The 12,255-nt window shown below is 42.9% G+C and overlaps 1 protein-coding gene across 1 annotated transcript in view; it reads left to right on the top strand.

The window, feature by feature from the left end:
• Window positions 1-12,255, top strand: part of TMEM230 (transmembrane protein 230) — a 122,504-nt gene that overhangs the window by 15,813 nt on the left and 94,436 nt on the right. The window contains exon 2 of the mRNA XM_078666641.1: window positions 9,687-9,816. Within this exon, the coding sequence (XP_078522767.1) occupies window positions 9,718-9,816 (99 nt within the window). The 5' untranslated portion in view covers window positions 9,687-9,717. The remainder of the gene's footprint in view (window positions 1-9,686; window positions 9,817-12,255) is intronic.

Below are 12,255 nucleotides of genomic sequence, written 5' to 3'. Positions count from 1 at the left end.
GAGTACTAGTGGAAGAATACAGTTAATAGGGTATGGGCCATGGAAGGGACGAACTCAAGCTGGACAGCCTAAACAAATAAAGCCAGCAAATAGAAAGCAAGCAGATGTGAGTTACAAACCACAAAGCCTATGGGAAGCAATGGACGGAAACCATTCCCAGGGAAGCTTTTTGAATGGCCTCAAGAATGTTGTTAACAAACCAGATAGCTTTGCTGTCTGTTAGTCTCCGACATAGCTGAGCTGTGAAAGTGGAAAACCCAAGCAGCTGAGGGGTTAACATGCAGAGTGAACTTCACGTCACCCCTTGTCTATCTCAGTTCCTTCCCTGCTCCTTATTTGATGTTTTTTCTTCCTACTCTTGCCTTTGCCCTACCATTGTAGTATTTCTTCTTTACCATTTTTTCCTGTCCGAAGAGGTGCATCCTTCCCTTGCTGACTTAACAGAGCGATTTTATTTTTAGTTCAAGAACTTTATATGTGAGTGCGTGGTTTTATTCACTCTTTCCCTCACTGTCTCAGCCTTTCTGCTACTCTCCACCCCCTTTTAAGGCTCTTCCCACTTTATTTGATATTTTTAAATTATTTTTTTGCACATCCCCAGTAGTTGCACTCCTCTGCTAGAGCCTCACACTTCTCTCTGTTTGTGTGGCATATTCTGCATACTTTATTTCCTATCTTACCATTTGAAAGTAGCGGTCACCCATCTTGAAGCAGCAAAATAAAACCGTCTGGTATAATTAAAAGAAATTCCAAGATGGCTGTTAGTGCATGGGCAGGCAGGGGTGGTCATCTTGGAATGCTTTACTTTTGACAAGGTTCTATGATGGCCACCAATGTGTGCACATGCGTCATCTTGGAATAGTTTTTGTCACAAAGTAAAAATAAAAAGTATTCCAAGATGGATAACTGTCCAGTCACATGCTTATGCACTAGCAGCTATTTTGGAACTTTTAAAAATACTTGGTGCACTTGCAAAGCCCGTAACCATGGCGAAGACAACAGCTCTAGCTTATTACTAGCGAGACAGATTGGCTTTGGCAGTGTTTATGTTTAATGTAGCCAAGTATTTCTTTATTCGGTTTTTAGCAGGTAAAAAAACCATAAAAGCAGTTACATAAAAAAAGAAACAAATTACTTTTCATGATCATCTTTAAAACGAAATACTGACATTTAGTACAAGATCCTAAAAAGGAGGCTTTTAATGCATTTCACTGTAATTTATATAGTATTAAAAACAAATGGATTATAAATACTTAAAACAATCTGCGGAAACATCAGTCACTTATTACTCAATTGATTTATATTAAACAGGGCCCAGTTACAGATTTAGTCGATGTCGAAAGATACATTTCAAAAATTTGACAATGGACTTCGACATCCACTCCTCACTCAGCAATTGTAAAAATAGCAAGGCCGGACGACATCTTCTTATTCCAACATATTTTAGTAGAGGTGTCAGCCAAATCTTTCTATGCTCTCTATAAAACTTACCAAAAAAGAGAGTATGAATTGTGGCCTGGGTTGAGAGCTCATCACACGGGCATACAGATAATACTGAGTCCCAGTTATTTCTTTCTGGGAAAGCAACCAAACGGTGAAAGATATTTAACCTAAATCTTATTAAGAGAAATCTGTCGAAGATGGTAAGATCATAGGTTAAATATGGCTGTGTTGATAGAGTTGTTTGAACAGCAACACAGTGTTGGACAGATGGTTTGGAGGCTTCTTTCACTAATCGAATTTCTTCTAAGTGGGGCAACGAGAGCGCCTGTAGGGCCTTTCTGGATAATGACCGGATTGTAAAGGGAGCCAGGTAGTAATTTTCCAATCCTAGGTCGTATAAGAAACCCTTTATATATGCTAGCCAACCAATTTTAAGTGAGTGGTCCAGGGTCATACAATCAAGGATAATCTGCTGGGTAAGTGTGTTTTTATCCCCCGACCATATATGGTGCCAAAGAAGGAGTGGCTGTACTTTTACTAGGTCCGTTATATAGGAGATTCCCAATTCTGTATGGCACGAAAAGGTGGATGTGCTTTTAGGTACCACTAGGAGGAATCGGAGAAATTTGTTTTTTGCCACTTGTAGGTTTTTGATGTTTGCGTACCCCCACACTCCTGCGCCATATAGCGCTACTGACTGACATTTGGCTCTATATATCTTTAGGAGCTCTACTGGTGGTCTTCTGCCCAATTTTTTTGAAAAATTTACAAGAGCCATGGTAGTTCTTACTAGATGGAATTTTCTAGACTCTATTGCAGTGAACCAGTTTAATTTATGATCAATGATAATGCCCAAATATGGATATTGCGCTGTTACTTCCAATTTCTCCTCGTTTAGAAATATATTCTTTGGCCTTTGTTTCGCTGGACCAACACTCATGACAAAAGTTTTTTTAATGTCAATGCGTAGATCCAACTCACCCATAAATTGGGAATACCTATTTAGTGCCTTCTGAAGTTCTAGGGGGGTGCGAGCCAATATCACGGCGTCGTCCCCATAGAGCAGTGCCGGGATCGAGCGGTTGTTAACTTGAGGAAGGTCCTGGCTCCCATTCAACATGGCTTGTTCCAGGCAGTTGGTATAAAGCGTGAAGAGAAAGGGAGCCAGGACACATTCCTGTCTCACTCCCCTCTCCACTCCGAACGACGCCGATAGCTCCCCTTATGCACCGAACCTCACCCTAGCTGTAGCCTTTGTGTAAAGTTCACACATGAAATTTACCAAAGGTGGGTCCACCCCCATGTCCAGCAGTATTGACCATAATTTAGTGTGACAGACGCAGTCAAAGGCTGCGGACAGATCCACGTATACCATGTATATACTGCCCGCCTTTGCGCGTACGTATTTCTCTGAAAGCAATGTTAGATTCAGTGCCTGTTCGACTGTCACTAGGCCCTCCCGGAAGCCGAACTGAATATCTGAAAGTATCCTCCCATCCTCCGCCCACTGCTGAAGACGTTCCAGGATGATCCTACCCGCAACTTTGCCCAGGGAGTCCAGCAGAGAAATCGGACGGTAGCATGATGCCTCCTGACGGTCCCCCTTTTTAAAAATGGGGACCATGATTGATTTGGACCATGAATCCAATAGTCCCACCTCGCAGGCTGCCCCGAGTACCCTTGTGAGTAGTGGTGCCCAAAGATCTTCATTTGCTTTAAATAGATCTGCCGGGACACCATCCGGACCTGGTGCTTTATTGTTTTTACTGACTTTGATGGCCCGTTGAACTTCACCAAGGTCGATATCTATTTCCAATAGGTAGGTGGTGGAGAGTGGAACTACAGTTGGGTGTGGGCTTGTATCTGCTGGGCCCCCTCCGAATATCTTTGAGAAGTAGTCTTCCCAGGTCGATTCATCAATTGCCACGTCAATGGATGGTTGGTTCTCTTGGTGTAATAGGAAAGGAGATTTTACCACAGCCCAAAATGCTGAGCTATTTTTAAGAATACAGCTCTTATGTAATTGATCCCATAGGGACTGTTTAAGTTCTATTTTCCTATCCTTTAATGCGGTATTATACTCCCCCCCCCCCCCCCCCCCCTCCCTTAAATTTGCTATTTTTGGAGCACCCTATTAGGGTTTTGCAATGCGATCTTCAGTTTGGAATGCGCAGCTGTACATCTGTGATTAAACCATCCCACTTTCTTCCCCTGTGTGTTTTTTGGTTTTGCAAGCAATGCTGCATTTATTGCTTTTATGACCATCTTGAAGTTTGTTATTACTTCTTCACTATGTACTGACAAGTCTAGGCATTTAAGAATTGAACTATATGCAGTTTTTATAACGGACCTTAAAATGTTTGGGGGGTCGATTTTTTTCCCATTTTAAAGAAAATCCGTTAAGTTTGTCCAAGTGTAAGGTATTTTGACTCCATGCACTGACTATACTTTGCATGCTGTCCTCTCGCAAGGGATGGAATGTTATAGTGAGAGCACAGTAGTCACTTTGTGTATTTATGAGGGTTAGAAAGTTGGTGGCACGGTTCCCTGATGTATTAGAAATCAGAATGAAGTCAATAATGGTTTGACTCCCTCTTCCAATGAATGTTGCATCTAACCTCTGCGTGGAAGCATTCATTTTATTTACGATTTTAAGGTCCAGGTCGAGAAAAGATTCGTTTAGACAGTTTCCGAAACTTGAATGGGAAAAATGTACCAAAGGTTCCTCATCCTCGTCCGTTAATCCTCAGAAGTTATGGTTACAGTGTTCACAAGGGTGTTGGTTGAAATTGCTCCCCCATAAAATGGTGGCCCCCTTAACGGAACCCTGGATCATGGTGGATAATTGGGAACGCAGCTGTCGCACGATAGTCGGTAGTTCACCACCCGGAAGATTATTGTAGAAATTTACTAATAATACTGTATCATCTTTGCTGAGACGGAGGCACACAATTTGGAAATTAGTTTCCAAGGCTATTGTAGTAATGCCCAGGCCCCCTATTGTATTTGAGATGAATACTGTCATGCCACCTTTTGCTCTACCTGAAGTTGTATGTATTGCAGGGGAAAAAAAGGTTTTGTAGCCTACCATATGGATTTCTATTGTTGACCAGGTCTCCTGGAGACATATTATATTAAATTTCTGTAAGAAACTTGTCCCCAAACCGTTTTCTATCTTAGATCGTAATCCGCCGATATTCCAGAATAGAAACATGATCGAAGAATCTGCTTTGCCTGGGTAAATTTTCGCTCACCCTAGGGGTTGTTCCATGGACGGCTCTTCGATATATCCCAAAGTTTCTGTTGTTTCAGGCGCATTAATACCCGATAGTATTTCTTCTGCCATGGCGAATTGTTTATCTGCCTCACGGTGGATTTTCGGTCTATATAAAATGGAACTAGAGGTTTCACACTGATTGCCGCCCTTTGAGTTAGCATTTTGATTTTGTAGGATTTCTAATTGCTTTGACACGTGGTGATCCCCTGACTCCTGGATAGGGAGTCAATCAACTCCTTCCAGCCTAGAGAGCATGGAGAAGTGATTGTATATAGGAACATTAAAATCAAAATCAAGGCCGTTTAAACTAGGGTTTTCTGTGGTGCGCCCGTAAAGGGCCCTGCATCTTGGGGGATGAACCAGTAAGGATTGAGGGTAAAAATAACTAAGGTTGCAAGTGGAGATTTCTTCCCCTCTTCTCTCAGAGTACCAGTCACTTATGTGTCTGATCGCTCTGCGGTCCCTAAAGTTTATTATGATGACATCCCCTCTGATGTCCTTTGGTCTAGAACCTACCCACCCGAGTCTTCTAACAAGAAGGATTTCCCCATATATGTTGGGGGGGTAGTGGCCTATTGTTCCTCAACCAAAATATAACTTTGTTTTTAAGTTCCTGGTAGCCCTCGATTTTTCCCGTTGTTAATTCCAGTACCCCAGTTATAACTACGACATAGGGTGCCACCTCTGGTGGTAGATCAATTTTTTGCTGATATGACATTTGGGGTTTGGCAGGAAGAGGCTTCTTAGATGCGCTAGTTTTAGGATTATCTATTTTGTTCATCTGCCCATCCGATCTTTCATCCCTGTTTGTCATTTGAGGGTTAGCTAGAGAAGGATTCATAGGAACAGTAATCTGGGGATTATCTTTATCTTTTGCATGCACTCTGAGCCTACGTCATGGTGTCTAGACTGTCCCTTATCTATTGTCAGGGAGGCCGTGGTATTCTTAGCTTGCAGTGTGTTGTTGGTGCCTTGCCGTGGCGATTTCTTTAACCAATTCTGTATTGGTTGAAATCGCTTTTTCTATGCTCCCTAGTTGTTCGGTCATTCTTTTGATTCGCTCTACTAGCGGAAGTATTAATGATTTAACTAATTTCTCCATACTACCCATTAAATCACTGGTGGGATGGGTAGATGAAGTATAGCAATCCTGAGTGTACTTGCCCACATTTTTCTCGATGTTCTTTGAGCAGTTGCTGGGCGATTTAGCTATTTTTACATTTCTATGGTTATGATGTATTACCCCACGTTTCCTGTTTCTTATTGTTAGCCCATGAACTGTTTGTTTATTTTGCGTTTCCTTAAACGAGGAATCCCTAGATGAGATGGTAGATATTTGCTCCTCTGAAGTAATCTCTAGATGTGGGTCAGTAGATAACTCATTTGTATGTGCTGGCGTCAGGGATGTTTGGTCTTGGAGTTGTAATGAAATGCTAATATCAGCGTCTTGAGGTTTTTGGGAAGTCTGGGCGGGTGGAGTGGTAGCTAACTGTATTTTGCCCAACGCTTGCTGTACAACTGTTCTATGGATGTGCGCCTTTCCGTCATTTCGATCTCTCGTTCAAGCGCAGAGGCAGCCCTTGTTATAAAAAGATCTAGAGTCCCTTGGACTGGACCTCCCACCAAAGATTTCCTAGGTTTACTGGGACGGCCACTCATGTTCCTAAAATATTTGAGATGTATGCAAAATTGAGAACAAAAAGGGGATAGATAATAATCCAATAAAGCTATTAAAAATCGGATAATTAAGTAAACTAACCACATATATTATAATGCATAAAAAGCACTGACATTCACAAGCACCAAGAATTTATAAGATCGAGAAATATTTTACAGTCTTACTTTTGTGCTCTCCAAGGCAATATAAGGGGGGTAGCCCAGCCCAGCCTTGGCCAGCCCCGGACGGCCACAGACGGCCCGCCCTTTGCCGGGGCTTAGCATCGCGGAGGGATTGCCGATATTTCTAGCGCCTCCGTGCGCGATGATTGGCGTTGCTGGGCGGGACTATCCCGCAAGGGCTACTGGAAGATGCAGTCCCCCCACTCGGCAGCCCCTTGATGTAAAGGTGAGCGGCGGCGGGGGGGACTAACAGGCAGCAAGTGGTAGTACCTTAGCGCTATGCAAGCGCAGCGCAGACACAGCCCAAACTACAGTCTGAGGTCGAAAATGGCAAGGGTTCACCTGTGTCAATGTCAGCGTTTATGTTTAATAGCTTCCAGTGCAAGTCAAGAGCATGACAAGCAGGGTTATGGTTACGTAAACCAGCTAAACATTTTGATGGGAGATTGGGTCAGACTCTTTGAAGGGTATAGGCATATCCTGGATGAAGCGCTCCCTTTCTGGACAGGTTTGTTGGAATTGCTGGCCACTTGGAATCGGGGCCTCGCGGCGGGGTGTGGGACACCAAGGCAGCTTCATGGCAATAGCCAGCCCGTGCTGGGCGTCACATTGTGAATCTGTTCACCTCACTGAACTTAGCAGAGTATGTGTGGGGTTCTCAGGGGCTCTTTTGGAGGCCCTTGTTGAAAATGGTGACATGGGCCCCTGAGACTGAAATTAATGTGGCGAGAGGAGCATGTGGACAGTGCCAGTTGGGCACTGGCAGTAGGCCACGGTAAGGTGGTGCCTGCGCTGTTATCCCCACTCAGTGACTCCTGGCAATTTGGAATGTGTAAGAGAGTGCCTACTAGACCTTTGTGGTTCCACCTAAAGAGAACTAAACGAAGACTGGCAAATGGGCAAAAAGGATGTATTTGCTTAAAACAGCCTCTGTAGAGTGAATCACATGGAGCTGATTTGAAGAGGCTGCACGCAATTCTGGAGCCCGCTCTGTCATGGGGAAGCCTCATGATGTCCTTTGTATCTATGGTGCGCACAGGGTTCTAAAAGCACATTGATGCATAAATGCCTCTATGAAAGGATCCTTTGAAGCGACAAAGGTTGGCGTAACTGATACGGAGTGTGAGGTTGAGCATGTCGACCACAAGTTTAGGGAAATGGACAAGCAATCTCAAGACTGCAGTCATATGTGTTATAAAGTCCAACAGTTTGTGGACTGTGACGCTTCAACTATTGCCCTTCTAGATTTGTGGACTGTGACGCTTCAACCATTGCCCTTCTAGAATCAAAAGCCGAAACCTTGGAGAGTGCTAGAACTGGAATCCTGTCATTGTTTCTAACAGATAAAGAAATCAAGTTGCCTGACAAGCTACAGCTCTTTCTGAATTCTGAGGTTATGAAATGCGTGGAAGGGGTTGGAGTGACTTGGTTAAATTCTCCTGCCTGCCCACCACAGGCTCTCTTGGAGGAGAAGCAGGGACTGGCATTCACTTTAGCCGATCTGAGTGAGGCAGTGAAGAGAGACTGTAGAGCTGGTATACTGTGAGAGGAGACTGGAACATACTCCCATTTCTGTACCTGAGCAATGCAACCCTGATGTGACCAATGGGCCTTCCTCACTATAAAAGATGCTGTCTTTTCTGCAACAATTACTTGTGGTGTCCCACCCAGTTGCGAGTTTGTGTTTTCCAACCACATTGCAGCACACGATTATCTGGAGACCTAGCGAAAGCAGCAGATAGCGGAGAAGGTGCCACCAGATCTAAGACCCGGATTAATGAGTGCGATGCCCGTAGGAGACCTGAGGGAATCTCTTTTGTGATTGATAGTTGTTGGTACACTTCTAAGACTTTAATTCAACGTGATATTTGTTTTTGTGGATGCTCTGTGCATCAATGTTCTCTCTCTGTTTGCCTTCTTGCCTTTATTAGTGACAGAAATATATCTATTTCCTGTGATGGGTGTATAAGAACATTTTTATTGCTTTGTTAATTATTGAGCCCACTGCGCCAGGGCTATCTTGTCTGTTTGCTGTACTTGGTGCATGTGATTTTTTTTCTGTTGTGTGATTTATCTTTCTATAAAAAAGTACATTTTGATGTTGGAGTGAGGTACGTACATAAACTCTTACTCTAACGTCCGAACTGTACAAATATCTTATCGGCTGTACCGTACCACTCAGTCTGGTATCATTTGTACGAAAACCTTTTTTATATTTGTAAAATGCAGGTTGTCAGACCAAGTTGATGTGTAAATTAGAAGTTCAACTATATACTTTCTTAGCACTTTTGCTTACTGACTTGGGGCTAGATGTAGGTAAATAGGTTTTACCGATTCTAAAATACAGAATTTTACCGATTCGGTATTTTAGAATCGGTAAATCCTATGTAGGTTATTAATCGGTAAAAAATACCGAATCGTTAAGATTCGGTATTTACCGAATCGGTAATTACCGATTCGGTATTTGCCATTCATTCCTATGGGCCTGGAGGCCCATAGGAATGAATGTCAATTACCGAATCGGTAATTACCGATTCGGTAAAATTGGGAAAAATTCAAGGGTGGCAGGGTGTCACTTTGACACCCTGTTGCACCCCTGATTAGTGCTGGTGTGCACATGTGGCATACATTCATGCCCTAAGAGCATGTATGTCTGTCACATGGCACAGGTGTAAATGCACATTTATGCATTTACATAGGAATTCCTTATTTACCGCCAACTAATAGTTGGTGGTAAATAACAAATTCTTAAAGCCCAGAAGCACTGTTTACAGTGCTTCCTACATCTCATTTACCGTTTCGGTAAATACCGAATTGGTAAATACCGAATCGGTAGATGATGATTCGGTAAATACCGAATCAGTAAATACCGATTCGTTATTTATCGAAACGGTAAAATAGCCTCCTACATAGGAAAAGGCTTTTACCGGTCGGTAACGGCCGATAAAAGCCTACCTACATCTGGCCCTTGGTTATCAAAATAGGTATCATGCGTGGTTCTGCAAAATTTGTGGGGGAGCCCACTGTCATCATCCTTGTTGAGAAGTTTTACTAGTTTTGGTATTTTAACAGATAAATGGTGAAAGAGGCAGGCAACATCTTTAGTAATTTTTTTCCTTTCCGGCAGGATTTAGTCCTTGACGCTGGTCTCCCTTCTCATGATGCCTGCCAGAAATAATGTGGGAGGCAGCATCCCCAGCAGCAAAGTGAAATACTCCAAGCTTTCTGACACAGATGAGGGATACATCGACCTCCAGGTAAGCTGGCAGCCTGTTGTTGGGGTTACTCTAACTGCTGCGGACCATTCCCTTCTTTGGTTGTGATTACCCTCGGTCGTTGTTTGCAGGCTGGGGGACAGGGAGCAAGTGGAGAGGAAGAGCTTGGGAGATTGGTTCTTCAAATGTCGAGATTGGAGCTATTGAGAAAATGCAAACTCATGAACTGCATAGTTGACAATTGTCCACCTTAGAGCCACCCCTCTTATGATCGTGGCCACATGCTGCCTGACCTCACTCCTGGAAACAGAGCTTCCTATGAGTGGGCAAGAGCATGTCTGGACACTCGCCCCGCATTTAAAATATTACAGTTTGTTCCACTCATCAGTTAATGCCGTTCCAGTGTAAAATAAACAGATTGAGAGTCTCTGAGTGGATTTTGTTGCAGTATTTAGCAGGTGGGTATTCACTTGACATTATAATCAATGTTTTGGGTTTATTTTGTTTTTAGGAATATTTATGATTCAGTGGATTTCATGATTTGATTTGTGCAAAGTGTTTTTAATGTACTTTTTTTTATTATTCGACTGGATAAATGTGAATGTTTTATAAATCCCTTGTTTGCGATTGTAGGAGATATGAAAAACGTGAAATAATATGAACTATAAATGTGTGTATAAGCTCAGTAAATGGCACTTTGTCATTTTCTGGGGCCTGTAAAGACAAAATACTCGGCTTCAATTTGATATTCTTATGTATTTAAGAATCCTCAAGACTCACTCCTCTCCCAGGTAGAGGTGATCCTGTGACCGATGAGACTGCCTTAGTGGTGTTGAAGTGAATGCCCTTATTACTTACTGGTAATCTTCATTACACTGAGTTCTATTTTTTTTATCACAATTCTTACTACGTGAGTTAGTCTTTCCCCCACCTCAAAATTTAAAGGCAGATACCCTACTAAAGCTGAGGACAAAGAGGAAATCTAGCTTTAAATGCTTGTTTCTTCTTTGTTTTTCTAAGACCGTCTCTTCCTTGTATTTTCCAAACTTACCCGTGTGACCGATTTGCTTGTATTAAGCTAAATAGGACATTGTAGGTGCAAACGTACAAAAAGTTGGGAGGGAGGGACGAGAGCTGTGACTGGGAACACTAGGACTTAAGGCAGTGGTTCGCAAATGTTTCCGACTTGCGGCACGCTTGACATATTGGCCGTAGACTGCAGCTCCCCCATTATGTTATTTTTTTGGGTTGGGCGGGGGGATATAAGTCTGGCCTCGGGAGCACTTCCATTTTTCTCCCTGAAAATAATTGGGATGAACGGAGCACTTCCATTTTTCTATTTGAAAAATAATTGGGATGAAGGTATTATATTTTATCCTATCCTCTGAGGAGTCCCATGCAGTGCCAAGGACTGATTGGAGGGACGCAGGTTCTCGGAGAGTTAAGTTCATTTAAAATATTTCTGTTCTGGACTGCAGTGAAAATGGGAGCAGCATGCTCAGCAAGAAGAAAGCATTGCTTTCAACTCATGGGTGGAAATCTGAGCAGATACCGACTGGAAATGGAAATTCCAGCCACCCGGAATCTTTGCACATATTTCCTCTTCAATCGTGATCAGGCTTTAAGAGTGAAAACTGACCTTGTCAGCTCAACGATATGCTTACTAAATAGGGAAGGATAGAGGCAAACATTGTAGATGTGCAGAATGGTATTGCTGTCCCTGGTGTGAAGGAGCTGACACTCACCAACGTGGGGCCCCACTGTCTCATTTCACTGCCTGCTGTAGTGTGATCCACTTTCATCACATGCTCTTATTAGCACAACATAGCCGGCATACACAACTATCTGCATTTTGTTTGTTTAAATCCCAGAAGCTGACAGGCTTCTCTTTGTGATGAAAGAACACTGAAAGGCTTTTGAATACACTCAAGAAAAGTAAATAAAGCAGTAGCCTAGGCCGATGTTTGTGTCTACGTGCATTTTGTATAAACCAGCACAAAATATTTCCCTAGTCAAGCAAACTGAGGGTGCTTTGCCATTGAGTTTAGACTGCAAACAACAGCAACCTCAGTAACAGATATAGAGTGTAACAGGTATTTGTACTCCTGGGATAGAGAGTATGCCTTCCACTTGCCTTGTTACTGCTTCCTTTCACTAGCTCGGTTGGCTTAAATCTAGAGCAAGGATCTGTGGTGATATTTCTGCGTATGCGTATATTCAGAACTCCCTATCGGACCCTTCTGTTAAAGTGATCCCATACAAGTCAGGCCCATGTGCATAGATGGAGAAACGCAAGTAATGAACATGGTTACTTTCCAGAGCTCTGCTATACTGAGAACAGAAACTGCTCCACTTTTTACAGTGTTAAACTCCGAATGATGGAGAAACAAATTTCACACCAATTATTTTCTTTTTGTCTCTGGCAAAGTCAAAGCGGGGGTGCCTGCATGATATGCACACGCATTGCACGTGAGTCTGTAA

Source organism: Lissotriton helveticus, chromosome 11, assembly GCF_964261635.1.
Source record: "Lissotriton helveticus chromosome 11, aLisHel1.1, whole genome shotgun sequence".
Lineage (NCBI taxonomy): Eukaryota > Metazoa > Chordata > Amphibia > Caudata > Salamandridae > Lissotriton > Lissotriton helveticus.
The sequence above is the reverse complement of the archived record's forward strand: the minus strand, read 5'-3'. Positions and strand labels throughout refer to the sequence as shown.